This window comes from Bubalus bubalis, chromosome 18 (assembly GCF_019923935.1).
Source record: "Bubalus bubalis isolate 160015118507 breed Murrah chromosome 18, NDDB_SH_1, whole genome shotgun sequence".
NCBI classification, from domain to species: Eukaryota; Metazoa; Chordata; class Mammalia; order Artiodactyla; family Bovidae; genus Bubalus; species Bubalus bubalis.
This window is the reverse complement of record NC_059174.1, coordinates 59,731,023-59,748,854: the sequence shown is the minus strand read 5'-3', so window position 1 is coordinate 59,748,854 and position 17,832 is coordinate 59,731,023. Positions and strand designations below refer to the sequence as shown.

At 38.6% G+C, this 17,832-nt stretch overlaps 2 protein-coding genes across 2 annotated transcripts in view; both read left to right on the top strand.

Moving 5' to 3' along the window:
* LOC123327520 (zinc finger protein 665) overlaps nt 1-17,832 on the top strand; it is a 392,317-nt gene that overhangs the window by 6,773 nt on the left and 367,712 nt on the right. The window lies entirely within an intron of this gene.
* On the top strand, nt 15,107-17,201 carry LOC102394431 (synaptophysin-like protein 1). The gene has a single exon (XM_006051837.4). It carries the CDS (start codon nt 15,182-15,184, stop codon nt 15,896-15,898), a length of 717 nt encoding a protein of 238 aa, XP_006051899.1. The 5' UTR covers nt 15,107-15,181; the 3' UTR covers nt 15,899-17,201.

Below are 17,832 nucleotides of genomic sequence, written 5' to 3'. Positions count from 1 at the left end.
GGACATGTAGCTTCCCTGCACAGTCTCTGTCCAGTTTTCAGAATCATTCCTCCTTGTCTTTGCCAGTGGGTTGGTCTTGATCCAGGAGACATGCATGTTTGAGATGTGAGCATTTACTCATTTTTCCCCTTACAGACTCTCTTGCTTCAGTAAAGTACTTATCTGATGCCTTCCTGCTACTGGAACTGTTGGCTGGGAGGGAGCTAGCCTGTCTCTGAGATACGTTTTGTGATTTTGTTATACCATCTCCTGAAAATGTAATATCAGTTCAGCTCTAGTGCAGTGACAGCGCACACTTGGTGCGCTGAGAATGGTTTTGAAAAACTTTGTTCCCAGTTGCCACTTTCCACAATTACAAGTTCATAATGATCATCTCCAGTGGGTAGTAGAGACTCTTAGTTTTCTATGAACTCTGAAGGTAGTAGGGGGTGTACATGGAAGAAACAGAAAATGTGAAGGTCCCACACTTGCTGGTTAGTGATGTTGAAAATATTTTCTTTTTCCTACTTTTACTCTATATTCCAGCTTTAGTGAAGAGTCTTTATCATTTTGCCCATTTTCTAATTCCTTTTTTTTTTTTTTGCCGTTGTGGTTCTAGAATTCTTTATGCACCCGTAGCCATGGGTTCCCCTAATTTCTCAGTCTCCTTCCATCAAGTCAAGGCCTTAATGAAGATGAGTTTAGCCAAAGAAGGTGTGAGTGGAATTAATGAATTTCTCATCTGAATGACCACATCCCTGTTTCTTATAGATGACAATATCACACCCAACAGTGTTGCTTTTACAGGTATACCCAAGAGATTTGAAAACATTTATCTGTATAAACATCTTGTACAAAATGTGCAATAGAAGATTTTTCATAATAGCCAAAACTTTTAAATTGGAGCTAGTATTTTTACACATGTAAAGTTCAGATGGAGATCCTTTTATTTTCCCACTGTGAATATTCTTTTGATAGGCACCAGTTTTTCAAAATCCGTTCTTCACTGAATTGCCTTGATACCTTAGTCTGGTGGACTACTCGAATGTGGAGTCATGCTAATAATATGTTGTCTTGGGAATTCCCTGGCAGTCCAGTGGTAAGAATTCTGCAATTTGCCCGCTGACGTCCCTGGTTCAATCCCTGGTTGGGGAACTAAGATCCTGGAAGTCGTGTGGTGCAGCCTTAAAGAATATTTTGTCTGTAGGTTCAGATTCACACCTTTTTCTCTAACTATTCGTCAACTGAGGTCATGTATGTAAAGCCCTGAATCTACTTCCCTTACTTGAAGAATTGTGATTATCTTCTGCACGCTTTTAACAATGAATAAGTAGAGTTAGATGGCAGAGAATAGTGTGTTTTTAAAGACTCGATGGACATGAGTTTGAGTAAACTCCAGGAGTTGGTGATGGACAGGGAGGCCTGGCGTGCTGTGATTCATGGGGTCGCAAAGAGTCAGACACGACTGAGCAACTGAACTGAACTGAACTGAAAGACTTAAAAGTTACTTTTATATGAAAAAAAAATAAGTATCCTGTTACATTTATTATAGTACCACTTTGTCTGCATTATGTCTTGTATCTCTTTCTTTTGCCCTTTGTTTGTAGCAGTATTGTGCATGCATGTTCAGTTCCTCAATCATGTCCCTGTCTTTGTGACTCCCTGGACTGTATCCCACTAGGCTCCTATATCCATGGGATTCTCTAGCCAAGGATACTGGAGTGGGTTGCCATTTCCTCCTCCAGGAGATCTTCCCAACCCAGCAGTCAAACCCATGTCTCCTGTTTCTTCTGCACTGGCAGGCAAATTCTTTGCCACTGAGCCATCTGGGAAACTTTTTAACAATATTATGTCTGAACCTAATTAAATAAATTTATATGTTGCTCACTCTTCATTACATATAATTTGGAGCCAATAAACTGTATATTTAAAGTTCCTACGTATGTGTGGAATTGCTCTATTTACTGGCTCTTCATATAACTAAAGAATGTTTCATTTGTTCATATTTAATTTATTTAATTTTTATTTACAGATGATGGTTTTCAGAATGTTTTATGCTACTTCATGGGTATACAGCTATAGGCAAGGTACTTAGAAAAATATTTAGCCTTTTCAAAAACTATTTTATCAAATTCTTCATTTTCACAGTGCTGTATTTCTTTCTCAATTCTGAACCACCACTCATTTAGGGCATTTATTAGATAATCTAGTTTTGGATTATTTAGTTTTAGAATATATTTTATGTTCTTTTTCATTTATTCATGTGTAATAATTAGGCAGAATATATGTGTGTGTGTGTGTGTGTGTGTGTGTGTATATATATGGTTTAATATTCTTTTCGCTTCACTTAAAGAAGACCATAATATTTACATATAATTGGTATGCGCTTTGGTGTTAGTGGTTGAAAAGTACACTTTCTTTAATAGATAATGGAAGTTTTTCCAATATGCCTGTTTTTGTGATAGGTCATTTGAAACTAGGGTGCCCTAAAATTATTAGAATTACCTTTGATCCCTTTCATTGTAGTAAAGAACATTACTTTCTTATTACTACAAATTCTATGATCATGGTTGGGTAGCTTCATAACTGCTTGACCTAAGTATTACTTTTGGTATATTACTGTGCATTTAACAAACATTTATTTACAAATTTAAATGAATGTATATGGTTTGTTATATCTTGTAGATATCTCCTACGTGCCTGTGGTCAAGAAATTACAACTGAAGACAAACTCTGATAGAGGAGAGGTATTCCAGTCATGGATACTGGGAAGACCTGAAAGGAATGAAATGGACCTTTTTTACCTTAGGGTCATTCAGGAAAATATATACAACTTCCAGTCTAAGCAGAAAGATGAAGAAGAAAATTACAAAGGAATGCTTATAACCCATAATGAAAATCTCACTGGTAATAAAGATCAACCTGATGAAAGTGTTGCCAGAATCAAGCCTATTGAAAATTGGCTTGCCTTAAGCTTTCAGGATGAACTGTATATTTTTAAAAGTGAAGACAAAGCTGATGAATTCATTCAAGCTGACAAGATTCTCAGTAGTTGTGCCCCATTTTCACTGCCTCAGAGAATTTCTTCTAGTGTAGAAATGAACATTTCACATATATATGGGAGTAATTACATACATCCTTTAATAGTGACACAAAACCAGGAAGCACAGAGGGAAAGACTTTACAAATGTGTTGAGGATGGCAAAATCTTTCTTCAGAGATCAAAGCTCAGTAGACATCAGGTCATCCATACAGAGGAGAAGTTACATGAATGTGATGTATGTGAAAAAGTCTTTAGTCGAAATTCACACCTTGCAAATCATCAGAGAATTCATACTGGAGAAAAACTTCACAGATGTAATGAGTGTGGCAAGCTCTTTGGTCAAAAAACAGACCTTACAAATCACTTGAAAATTCACACTAGAGAGAAACCTTACAAATGCAATGAGTGTGGCCAGGTCTTTAGTCAAAAAGCAACCCTTACACGTCATCAGAGAATTCATTCTGGAGAGAAACCCTACAGATGTAATGAGTGTGGCAAGGTCTTTAGGGAAAAGGCAATCCTTGTGTTTCATCAGAGAAATCATACTGAAGAGAAATCTTATAAATGTAATGAGTGTGGAAAGTCCTTCCATTACAGCACAAAATTTCGTAGACATCAGTTAATCCACATGGAAGGGAAATTATATAAATGTGATATATGTGGCAAAATGTTCCGTCATGATTCCAGCATTCCAAGACATAAGAGAATTCATACTGGAGAGAAACCTTACAAATGTGATGAATGTGGCAAGGCCTTCAATCAAAAATCAAACCTTGGAATTCATCAGAGAATTCATACTGGAGAGAAACCTTACAAATGTAACGAGTGTGACAAAAGCTTTAATAGGAACTCAGCCCTCACTCAGCATAAATTAGTCCATAGGGAATAGAAATCATATAAGTGTGATGTATGTCACAGATTCTTTCATTGTCATTCAAACTATGCAAGACATCAGAGTCCATACTGGAGAGAAACCTTACAAATGCAATGATTGTGACAAGGTCTTTAGTCAGAAAATACACCTTAGATGTCATCGGAAAATTCATACAGGAGAGCAGTCTTAGAAATGTAGTTAAGTGTGGCAAAATTTTTCATCACAGGTCAACCCTCACTCAACATCTGAGACATGAGACTGGAGAAGAATTATAGTATTGTTAGGAATGTGATGAAGTCAATAGTCAAAATTCAGACCTTTCAGTTCATCAGAGAATTCATAATGGAGAAAAACCTTCCAAAGGCCGTGAGTAATGAAAAGCCTTTACTCAGATCTCAACCCTTACTACGCATCAGGAAATCAATACAGATAGTAAACCAAGTTAATGGATATATGTGGGAAGATCTTCATTTAATACTGACATTTTAAAGTCATGGGAAATTCATGGTGGGGAGAAACTTGTGCACATTCATGAGTGGCATGGCTTCATTTACTGTAAGAAAATCTGTACTGGATAGAAATTGTAGAAATTTTATAACTTTCTCAGAATCTTAAGTCAAAATTTGTACTTTAAAGTCCACCAAAGAATCATAGTGGAGACAAACTTTATTAATAAAATGAGTGTGACAAATCCTTTGGTGTACTCAAGTCTAACTTACTGTTAGGTAATCTGTGTTTGTGAGGAAATTTAAGAAATGGTTTTAGCAGGTGTCCACCTCTTAACTTCATTTGAAAGGTCCTTTTGGAGGGAAATGTGATAAATGTGTTTTAGACAAGGAATTCAATCACCAAAGAATTCATTCTCAAAATTACCTCACAGTTGCAGTGAACGCTGCTGCTAAGTCACTTCAGTCGTGTCCGACTCTGTGCGACCCCATAGATGGCAGCCCACCAGGCTCCCTTGTCCCTGGGATTCTCCAGGCAAAAACACTGGAGTGGGTTGCCATTTCCTTCTCCAATGCGTGAAAGTGAAGTCTCTCAGTCGTGTTAGACTCCTAGCGGCCCCGTGGACTGCAGCCTACCAGGTTCCTCTGTCCATGGGGTTTTCCAGGCAAGAGTACTGGAGTGGGGTGCCATTGCCTTCTCCGGGATGAACCCTAGAAAAACTCTTACTTGGGTCTCACTTTTCACCAATAATCAAGTAATCTGCACTGCACAGAACATTACAAGTGTATTGAATTTTGCAAAGCTTTTAGGTTGTTTCTTATAAGACCAGGATCACCAAATACATCATCCTTTAAAAATACAATGCCTGTGGCAAAGTTTCATATTATTACTCCTTCGTCACTAGATACCAGTGTATTTATCCTGGAGAGAAGACACAGAAATGTAACATGTGTGGCAAAGATTTTACCCAAAGGTCAGACAGTGGGACACGGGGCTTCCCTAGTGGCTCAGTGGTAATGAATATGCCTGTCAATGCAGTAGACATGGGTTTGATCCCTGATCAGGAAGATCCCACATGCCTCAGAGCAACTAAGCCCATGGGCTACAACTGTTGAGCCTGTGCACCGCGACTACCAAAGCCCGCACACCCTAGAGCCTGTGCTCCTCCCAACATAAGAGAGGCCTGCATACTGCAGGCTACTGAGGGTAGCCCCAACTTGCTGCAACTAAAGAAAAGCCCGTGCAGCCCCAAAGATTCAGCACAGCCAAAAATAAAAAGTTTAAATTTTTTTTTAATTAAAAAAAAAAGACATAGTGGAGTGACACCTTGTAAATGCAATGAGGGTGACAAAATCTTTATGTAGAATTCAAGAATTAGGCAAGATCAGACAGTCCATTAAGGAGAAACACTTCAAATCCATGAGGAGAGGCCCTATGCAGGTCTCATAATGCACTAGACATCTCAATATACATCTTTCATAGAAACCACACAAAGCAATACCTGTGCTAAGGCTTGTACCAGAAGATAGACACTCTGAAACACAGGACTTATTCTGGAGAGGAATGTAATGAGTACTGTAAAAATTTCCATCGGGTATCCACACCTTTTGTGTAATAAGTGCACCTATACAGCTCAGAAACTAGAAATTTACCTACTGTGGAAACCAGTGCATCCTCAGCATTCACTGAAGAACTTAATATTGCCGAGAATCCTTTCAAGTGTGATGATGTTGGTAAATTTTTTGAGCAATTCTCTCAGCAGAGTACACATTGGAAAATTTAATACTAGGAGTAAATAAGTTATTTCTCCAAGATTGTGGTGGTAGTGGTTTAATCACTGAGTTGTGTCTTGACTCTTGTGACCCCTTGTACCCTCCAGGCTCCTCTTTCCATGGGATTTCCCAGGCAAGAACACTGGAGTGGGTTACCATTTTCTCTTCCAGGGGGTCTTCCTGACCCAGGTATTGCACCTGCGTCTCTTGGCGTTGCAGGCAGATTCTCTACTACTGAGCTGTGAGGAAGAGCCCATTTCTCCGAGATAAGTCTGAGATTATTACAGTGCAGAATCATTACAAGTGACAATATGTTAAAAATAATGACATATTTGCTATATGAGAGAAAGAAGGACATATGTGGAAATGGCCCATTATCTGTATAAATATGTAATTACCAGAGGCTTTTTGAACTGTTGATACCTTTCTACCTGAAGTTTGAAGACTGTTGATCTTATGCATTCATTACAGCTTTTTTATGATAGTCTGAGAAGAAATCAATAAAATGAGGGGGCTGACTTCATTTAGTGTGGGTGATGCATATCCTTATTTCCTAAAAAAGAAAGGATCTTAAATTATCCAATTGAATATTGTGTGAATTAGCATCAGAGAGGGACAAAAAGTAATATAAAAATATGACATGATTAGCCATGCTTATTATTCAAGGGTGCCCTTTGGAGATAGGTCACAATGAATCATTAGAAGCATCTGCCAATCACTATGAACAGATCAGCAGGACCTTAATGGACTGGACTTCACATGGGAAGAAAGTGAAAAGCTAATAGTGATTATCTGGTAGCAACAATACACATGGAAAGTTGGTAACATTCTGCATTGCTTAGGAATAGCTGTTCTATACATGTGATTAATGAAAAATTAGTCTTGCTCTTTGAAATTAAAAAGAGGGCAGTTTTTGATTGTGAAAGAAAAATGTAATCCAAAGTGCCAGAATCCTGTATGTATGTGTTCAGTTCAGTCGCTCAGTCATGTCTAACTTTGCAACCCCACGAACTGCAGCACGCCAGGCCTCCCTGTCCATCACCAACTCCCGGAGTCCACCCAAATTCGTCCATTGAGTCGGTGATGCCATCCAACCATCTCATCCTCTGTCGTCCCCTTCTCCTGCCCCCAATCTTTCCCAGCATTAGAGTCTTTTCCAATGAGTCAGCTCTTTGCATCAGGTGGCCAAAGTATTGGAGTTTCAGCTTCAACATCAGTCCTTCCAATGAACACCCAGGACTGATCTCCTTTAGGATGGACTGGTTGGATCTCCTTGCAGTCCAAGGGACTCGCAAGAGTCTTCTCCAACACCACAGTTCAAAAGCATCACTTCTTCGGCACTCAGCTTTCTTTATAGTCCAACTCCTACATGCATACATGACTGCTGGAAAAACTATAGCCTTGAGTAGACGGACCTTTTTTGGCAAAGTAATGTCTCTGCTTCTTAATATGCTGTCTAGGTTGGCCATAACTTTCCTTCCAAGGAGTCAGCGTCTTAATTTCATGGCTGCAGTCATCATCTGCAGTGATATATGTGTATGATTGACATTTAATGGCTGCCATTACCTTTTGCTATCTTTTTATTCCTGTTTTAATTAAAATTTAATTATTCTTCATAACCTTGAATGAATCATGTTCATTTCATCAACACACATTTATTCCACCTGGGTACTTTTATTACAGAAGCAAAGTGCACCATCAAGTTCTTAGGATTGAAAGATGGTGTACAGAAATAGTTTTAATGTGAAAACTTGGCCTGTGTGCACTGGTGCTAAATGGAATGTTTAAAACAGAGTTTTTGATGAAGTATTAATAAAAAGGCCTTCCCTGGTGGCTCAGTCAGTAAAGAATCCACCTGCAATGTGGGAGACCTGGGTTTGATCCTTGGGTTGGGAAGATCCCCTGGAGGAGGGCATGGCAACCCACTCCAGTATTCTTCCTTGGAGAATCCCCATGGACAGAGGAGCCTGGCAGGCTGTAGTCCATGGGGTCTCAAAGAGTGGGACACGACTGAGTGACTAAGCACAGCACATTAATAGAAAAGAACAGTTTTATTGCTTTTATTGAAATTGTTTTCAGCTTGTTAAGAGGAAATATCAGTTTCAGATGTAAGCGGCCCATGCAAATACAAGCTTTTATCTTAAAGCTGTTTCAGACAAGAACTTAAACTGAACACTTTCAAGGTACTGGAAAGCACTATTCCCTGTTCCACGTATGGGGCATCATCTTTTGGGATTTGAAATAGCTCAGCTGTAATTCAATTACTTCAGATTGTCATGAGGCCAGCAAAGTGTCATGAACTTTTCCTACACTTGTTGGCTTAATGTTTTCTGGACAGGTAGTGAGGCTTTACTCGTTTGTAGAGTTTTCCCAAAGGCTTTTCTGTTTGTTTATTGTATATTGAGTTCCTCATGGGTTAATGAGTGCCTGTTACTTTTCTGCTATCCTTCTGACATCATTCTTCATTGGTTTAATTTTTTTCTTTGCAGCCAAATGTAATACGATTTTAGAAGGTAGATGTGCATGGAATGTTAGCATGACTTTTGATATACCAAAACTTTTGATATTCTGGACCACCAGGGTAGACCCTGTGTTGACATTCTTAATTAATATAATCATATCGTTAAAATGCCGAGACTTTGGCTGTTATTTGGAGAACATTTCATTTATTATTTCATTTATTAATACTTAATTTTGATGTATAGATGATGTAACACTTCATTATGCTTCTTCATGACTACATAGTTTTACAGGAGATATTTAGGAAAAATATTTTCATTATGCCATAGACATTTTATAGCAATTACTCTATTACCATGAAAGTAATCTCAAACTTCTTTCGTGTTTGGCAAATAAGATTTAAAATTATATATAAATTTAGTATCATATTATGCGGGATATATTGAGTTTGCCAGAAAGTTCATTTGGATTATTTTATATTAGCTTTTAGAAAACCCAAATGAACTTTTTTTGCCACTCCAAAAGATAAAAATATCTACAAACACCATCAGTGAGCATTATGTTAAATTATAGTACTACCAGGCAGGAATTATTGTGGTCTTCAGGAACTAGGTTTTTGCCTCAAGCTTCATTCAATTTTCAGAATTATTTTTCCTTCCCCTCTCTCTTTGCCACTGGCTTCGTTTGGACCCTAGATAAATGTGTGTGTGAGATGTGAACTCCCTTTTTCCCCTTACAGACTCTCTGGTGTCAGCAAAGTACTTAGCTAATGTTTTCCTGCTGCCAGAACTACTGTGGACTCAGTGTTGCCTGGGAGGTAGACAGCCAGTCTCTGAGATGTGTTTTGTGACTTTGATATACCATCTCCTGGAAATATAATAGTTCAAATGTAGTGCAATGATTGTGCACACTTGATAAGCTGAGGTGGTTTCTGAAAAACTGTTGCCACTTGCCAATTCCCACAAACAATGACAAGTTCCTAAAGTATATCACCCAAGTGGAGTAGAAACTCTCCCTTTTTATGAGCCCTGAAGGCCTCCAGGGGTGCCAATGGAAGAAACAAAAAGCACAGAGGTTTCAGGCTTGCTGGTTAGTGATGTTAAATATATTTTCTTTTTCCTACTTTTACTCTGTATATTGATTTTCATGAAATATCTCTTCTTCTTTTTCCCCATTATCTAACTTCACAGTCTGCTTCCATCAAGGCAAGATAGGAGACCAGCTTTGGCGAATAAGTTGTGAGACATACTAATGAATTTCTCATCTGAATGACAAAGTCTGTATTTCTTATAAACCACAATGTCAAATCTAAGAATTCAGTTTTACAGATATACTAAGGATGTTTGTGAAGATTTATGTAAACATTTATTATTAATTTATACACATTAACATGCTGTAATTGTCAGTGTGTGTGTGCTTAAACTAAGATCATGGCTTCCGGTCCCATCACTTTATGGGAAATAGATGGGGAAACAGTGTAAACAGTGTCAGACTTTATTTTTGGGGGCTCCAAAATCACTGCAGATGGTGACTGTAGCCATGAAATTAAAAGACGCTTACTCCTTGGAAGGAAAGGACCAACCTAGATAGCATATTAAAAAGCAGAGATATTACTTTGCCAACAAAGTTTCATCTAGTCAAAGCTATGGTTTTTCCAGTGGTCATGTATGGACTATGAAGAAAGCTGAGCGCCAAAGAATTGATGCTTTTCAACTGTGGTGTTGGAGAAGACTCTTGAGAGTCCCTTGGACTGCCAGGAGATCCAGCCAGTCCATCCTAAAGGAGACCAGTCCTGGGTGTTCATTGGAAGGACTGATGCTGAGGCTGAAACTCCAATATTTGGCCACCTTGTGCGAAGAATTGACTCATTGGAAAAGACCCTGATGCTGGGAGGGATTAGGGGCAGGAGGAGAGGGGACGACAGAGGATGAGATGGCTGGATGGCATCACTGACTCGATGCATATGAGTTTGGGTGAACTCCAGGAGTTGGTGATGGACAGGGAGGTCTGGCATGCTGCGATTCATGGGGTCGCAAAGAGTCGGACACGACTGAGTGACTGAACTGAACTGATGTGCTTAATCACTCAGTCATGTCCAACTCTTTGTGACCCTTTGGACTGTAGCCCACCAGGCTCCTATGTCCATGGGATTTTTCAGGCAAGAATACTGGAGTGAGTTGCCATTTCCTCATCCAGGGAATCTTCTGACTCAGGAATGGAACCCATGTCTCCTCAGTCTCTTGCATGGCAGGAGGATTCTTTACCCACTGAACCATCACAGAAGCCCCAGAAATTGTGAATAGAAGCTTTAATTCCAACAGCCAAAACTTTTAACTTCAAATTGTTCATTTTCTCAGTGCTATATTTGTCTCCCAGTTCTAAAGTGGTACTCATTTAAATTATTCATTAGATAAGCTGGTTTTGTCTTTTCTTTTACATCTTAGGTTCTTTACCACTCATTCATGTAAAATAAGTATGCAGTATATATAGTTTAATATCCTTTGCTCATCCTTTAATTGTAGCCATTACGTTTCCTGACGATTGGTACATGCTTTGCCATCATTTTGAAACTCACCCTTTCTTTGATCAGTTCAGTTCAGTTCAGTCGCTCAGTCATGTCTGACTCTTCGCGACCCCATGAATTGTAGCACGCCAGGCCTCCCTGTCCATTACCAACTCCCGGAGTTCACTCAGACTCATGTCCATCGAGTCAGTGATGCCATCCAGCCATCTCATCCTCTGTCGTCCCCTTCTCCTCCTGCCCCCAATCCCTCCCAGCATCAGAGTCTTTTCCAATGAGTCAACTCTTCGCATGAGGTGGCCAAAGTACTGGAGTTTCAGCTTTAGCATCATTCCTTCCAAAGAAATCCCAGGGCTGATCTCCTTCAGAATGGATTGGTTGGATCTCGTTGCAGTCCAAGGGACTCTCAAGAGTCTTCTCCAGCACCATAGTTCAAAAGCATCAATTCTTTGGCACTCAGCTTTCTTCACAGTCCAACTCTCACATCCATACATGACCACAGGAAAAACCATAGCCTTGAGTAGATGGGCCTTTGTTGGCAAAGTAATGTCTCTGCTTTTCAATATGCTATCTAGGTTGGTCATAACTTTTCTTCCAAGGAGTAAGCATCTTTTAATTTCATGGCTGCAATCACCATCCTCAGTGATTTTGGAGCCCCCCAAAAATAAAGTCTGACACTGTTTCCCCTGTTTCCCCATCTATTTCCCATGAAGTGATGGGACCAGATGCCATGATCTTCATTTTCTGAATGTTGAGTTTTAAGCCAACTTTTTCACTCCTCTTTCAGCCCATTTATGCCTCTCATTTTCAATGAATTAGTAATGTTGTTCAAATATCTTATTATATGGGCAATTCCTAAATACCTTGTTTCTATTAGGACACCTCATAACTCTATTATTATAGTTATACAATGGCATCGTACTTAACGTTGTCATATCTTATTTAATTATTGCTGACTCACACTTAACAGAATATAAGTGACTTGAAGACAAGGTATTGATTTCATTTCCTGTTAGATGATCAGTGATTGGAATCATCCTGACTGACAGAATGAGTGTGTGCACTTTATAAGTGCTAACAAGGTAGGTAGAGTGGTTAATGAGACATGTAATTATGTTTGTTTACCATAAATTATTTCTTCTCATAACTTTAAAATGTAATGTTCTGAATATTTAAATTAGTTCTCACTCTGTATTTTGTGCACATGTGAATTTTACACAGCATGTGCTAAACATTTAACTCATCAAAGAAGGGATGTTTTCAGGAAGATTTTTTTTTCTAGTTTTTTAAACCTCAGAATTTTCTTTTTTTTAGTCTTTTATTTTGCAATTAGGGATTGAATGTGTCACTCCTGCATTGGATACACTAAATCTAAAGCACTGCACCATCTGGGAAGTCCCTTAAGCCATAAAAATTTCAAATCAAGGTGGATTCTGATGGGAGTTCCCTGGCAGTCCAGTGCTTAGGACTCGGGGTTTCATTGCGGTTGGCCATGGTTTGATCCCTCCTCTGGTACAATCCATAGACCTCACTATGGATTTTTTTTTTTTTTTTTTGGCTACACAGTATGGCATGTGGGATCTTAGTTCCTGGACCAGGGATCGAGCCCTTGCCCCCAGCAATAGAAGAGCAGAGCCCTAATCACTGGGCCATCAGGGAAGTCCCTCAATCCCTCATCTGGGAGCTAAGATCCCAAAAGCCACACAGATGGCCTAAATTTTTTTTTCCCCTGAAATCCTCCATTCTGCTTCTGTCACTAAATAATAATCTTTTTCTGAGAGAGGATAGTTTTCTGATTTTGTTTTTTTCTTTTATCTAAGTGTGGTTGATTTACAACCTAGTGTTGATTTCTGCTTGCTGTACAGCAGTTAACAGTATGTATTATATAATATACGTATTAAATATGTTAGTTCAGTTCAGTTCAGTCGCTCAGTCGTGTCTGACTCTTTGCGACCCCATGAATCGCACCATGCCAGGCCTCCCTGTCTATCACCAACTCCTGGAGTTCACTCAAACTCATGTCCATCGAGTCGGTGATGCCATCCAGCCATCTCATCCTCTGTCATCCCCTTCTCCTCTTGCCCCCAATCCCTCCCAGCATCAGGGTCTTTTCCAATGAGTCAACTCTTTGCATGAGGTGGCCAAAGTATTGGAGTTTCAGCCTCAGCATCAGTCCTTCCAATGAACACCCAAGACTGATCTCCTTTTAGGATGGACTGATTGGACCTCCCTGCAGTCCAAGGGACTCAAGAGTCTTCTCCAACACCACAGTTCAAAAGCATCAATTCTTTGGTGCTCAGCTTTCTTTATAGTCCAACTCTCATATCCATACAGAACTACTGGAAAAACCATAGCTTTGACTAGATAGACCTTTGTTGGCAAAGTAATGTCTTTGCTTTTTCATATGCTGTCTAGGTTGGTCATAGTTTTTTTTCCCAAGGAGCAAGTGTCTTTTAATTTCATGTCTGCAGTCACATCTGCAGTGATTTTGGAGCCCAAAAAAATAAAGTCTCTGTTTCCATCTATTTGCCATGAAGTGATGGGACCGGATGCCATGATCTTAGTTTTCTGAATGTTGAGCTTTAAGCCAACTTTTCCATATATTCTAAGGGTTATTTCTGTGCTTTCTGATTTGCTCCACTGGCTTCTGTATATTTGTTTATGCCTGTACCACATCCCAGATGATTTCAGCATTTTTCACATCTAAAAGTGTTGGCCTCCAATTCCTTTTGGAAGACTGTTTTGGCTATTTAGGGGTCTCTTGAGATTCTATAGGAATTTTCACATGATTTGTTCTATTACTACAAACATTGCCATTCAAATTTTAATAGGTATTTCATTGTGTCTGTAGAAAACTTTAGGGCTTCCCAGGTAGTGCTAGTGGTAAAGAACCTACCTGCCAGTGCAGGCAGAGACACAAGATATGTGGGTTTGATCTCTGGATTGGGAAGATCCCCTGGAGGAGGGCATGGCAAACCACTCCAGTATTCTTGCCTGGAGAATCCCATGGACAGAGGAGCCTGGCAGGCTATAGTCAACAGGTTCACAAAGAGTAGAACATTACTGAATTGACTGATCACACACACACAGAAAATTTTGAGTATTGTGATCATTTTAAGAATCCTGTCAGTTCCTGAATACAGAGTTTCTTTTATGTGTGTTTCCATGGACTTCTTTTAGCAATGTTTGGCAGTATTCAGTGTATAAGTCTTTTACCTTCTTTGCTAATATTTTTGCCAATATTTCATAAATATTCTACCTCTTGATGTTATAATAAATAGAATTTTTCTCTAATTTCCAGTTGACATTGTTAATTGTGTATACAATTGCAACTGATTTTTTCAGTGTTGATTTCTTATGCTACAGCTTTCCTAAAGTTTCTTTTTTTAAAAAAAAAAAAGTATTTATTTATGCATTTGGCTGTGCCGCTTAGTTGCAAGATCCATCTTCATTATGGCTTGTGGGTTCTTTTAATTGGCATGTGGAATGTAGTTCCCTGACCAGGGATGGGACCTGGGCTCCGTGCATTGGGAGCTCAGAGTCTTAGCCACTGGACCTGCAGGGACGTCCCTAAAATTGTTTTTTGGAGTAGTAGTTTTCTTATGGAATCGTTTTTCTTTGTACATGCTGACAAAAAAAACAAAACATAGAATGGAAGTAATATAATAGTAAATTCAATAAAGACTTTGAAAATGGTCCACATGCAAAAAATCTTACATATGAAGCATTTAGAGTAATGCTTAATATCTAGAAAGTATTTGGACACCTTAAGTTATTGCTATTCTTATCATCTTTGTCACTTAATATTTACACTTTGTAAAAATTCTACTGTGGACCTTGTCATCTCTCTCTATTTAAATTTTTGGCCATGCCATGCAGCATGTGGCATCTTAGTTCCCCAAAGGAGTATTGAATCTGTGTCCCCTACAGTGAAATGTGGAGTCTTAACCACCTGACCACCAGGGATGTCTCAATTTTGTCCTCTCTTAAGATGCCAATTATAGCCTTCCTCGCGGCCGTGGAGCTCTGTCTGGTCGGTCCCCCTCCTCCTCCGCCTAACACTCTTTCCCTCCTTCCCTCAGAGGATGTCCTCCTTCCAGCTCAACCTCAACCCGCTCAAGGAGCCTCTCGGCTTCATCAAAGTCCTCGAGTGGATTGCTTCTATCTTTGCTTTTGCTACCTGTGGAGGTTTTAAGGGCAAAACAGAAATTCAAGTGTCTTGTGCTACAGGTCCTGAGAATAAAACGATTAGAGCTGCTTTTGGTTATCCATTCAGGTTGAATGAAGCATCATTTCAGGCACCTCAAGGTGGAAATGTCTGTGGTGTAGATTGGAAAAATTATGTCCTTATTGGAGATTACTCCTCTTCTGCGCAGTTCTATGTTACTTTTGCAGTCTTTGTCTTCCTGTACTGCATTGCTGCTCTTCTGCTGTATGTTGGTTTCACAAACCTGTATCGTGATAGTCGAAAGCTTACCATGACTGACTTTGTAATTACTATTGTTGTGACTTTTTTGTGGTTGGTGAGCACTTCAGCCTGGGCTAAAGCTCTTACAGACATTAAAGCAGCTACCGGTTCCAGTATTGTCCAGGAACTTAAGACTTGTAATGTTCAAGGAGTGATGTGCCAGTTTGTCTCTGTGACTAGTATGGGATCCCTAAACGTGTCTGTGATCTTTGGCTTTCTGAATATGATACTTTGGGGAGGAAATGCATGGTTTGTGTACAAGGAGACCAGCTTTCACAGTCCATCAAACACTTCTACTTCTCAAGGAGGTATTCCTCCTCCAACTGGAATATAATTGAAGGGAGAAGTACACTGTATGAAATAAATGTCTGTACTATGACCTGTGGCCAACACCTTGAGAAGCATTTTTTGTTTCTAATAAAAGTAATGGCTTTTTCAGTAAATTGGTGGGTTTAAAATTTTGCTGCTTTTTTACATAAAGCTGGTGCCTTTCCTAGGAATTTAAGATGTAAAGGTATTCTCACATGTGAATTTGAAAATTCAGGGGCCTATTATGAGATGATACACATTTTTAAATGAACGGTAATTTCTTCACTAAGTTGTTTTCCTTCCAAAGTGTTTACACCTTAAGGCTTAACGTATATCTTCACTCAGAAAAGAGTTTTATTGTCATATCATAATAAGAAGAAAATCTCTTTTGGAATATTACACTACTGTAAGTTTGTACAGATCATATTCCTAAGACGTGTCTTTGTTTAAGAAAGTCTTGATTACATAAATCATATTTAGAAAAAACATTTAGTTAACAGTTTATATCTGAACACTGTTTATATGTTATGAAAAATGCTTAATTACAAAGGCTGACGTATTATTTCTGTTTTTCTAAATGACCTACAGTACTTGGTAGGTGTACTAAAATTGTTTGGGGAGTGGGGTTTAGAGATTTCTAATAGATGTATAGTTAATTTGGTAATTCTCTCGCATGAGGTGTAAGCTTCCATATGCTGGTTATTTAATAGATTTGCTACATAAGTAAAACATGGTTCACCTAGATAGTTCGATATGTATGGGCATTACTCCTAGTAGTATTTGTTTGTTGTCTTTTGTTGCTTATGCTCCTTCCGTGCAGGCTGAGACCTAATCTCCTGCAAGTACAGTAAAATAATCTACCTTTTTTTGCAGACCCTATTCATAGGATAAAAAAAAAAATTAAGATTGCCTTTTACTTTTGAAACATTTATATTCAATGAAGTTGCTGTCTTGAGTTTAGTATTGATATTGTGAAAATGAATGCAATTTGGATTTCACATTTCTTAATGTTTGTTCTTATTTCACAAATGGATAATTAAGGAATTATGCGTCATAAAGAAGGAACCTAAGTGAGCTATATTATGGGTGTGCTGTCTTTGCTCACACATTTGGGTAGCTTCTGGAATTATTCGACTTACTCACGTTTTGCTTCCTAATCTTTCTGTTGTACAGGGCCAGATCTCCTCTTAGCCACTTGATTGTTTTTATGCGAAGCACATCTTACTATCGCCTTATTTTGGTTGCTTTTGTTCACAAGAATTGTTAATATGAGAATGTGTATCCACCTTAATAAAGAAGTTAAAATAAAAATAAAATAAAATAAAAAAGATGCCAATTATACTGTAAGTCATTTAGATAAGGAATATCACTTATTATGTAAAACATAATAGATAACACTTCTGCTTAGATAAACCTTTGTTGAATTTTTTTCTGTGTGTTTCATATATTGCCCACAAATATGAAAAATCTGCTTTAACTGGAGGATATCATAATTTTATGAAAAAGCATGAGGAATTAAAATTAGGTACCCATAATTTGCTCCAGATACATATGTCAATCTGTCAGAGAACATACTTCAACTGAAATGATTCTCACCCCTCCCTCCTCCTCAGTTTTTTGTGACAATAAGAACTCTTCTCATGACCCCTTTCTGAAATGTGTTTCCTTATTGGAACAGTTGACATTCAAGGATGTGGCCATCGAATTCACTCAGGAGGAATGGGAATGCCTGGACCCTGCTCAGAGGGCCCTGTATAGGGATATGATGTGGGAGATCTATAGGAACCTGGTCTCTGTGGGTGAGGATCACTTATTATAATTATATATCAGAGTGTTGATAAGTATATTCACCATACTATAATTTGATTCTTATAACTCCTTCCAGTTACAACTAGAAATATATTCTTTTGACTAATATCTCCTCATTCTACAAACCATGATACCTACTTTGTTTCTGTT

Bases quoted from the DNA above. Each gene is read 5' to 3' on its own strand.
- LOC102394431 (XM_006051837.4), top strand. From the start codon at position 15,182: ATGTCCTCCTTCCAGCTCAACCTCAACCCGCTCAAGGAGCCTCTCGGC.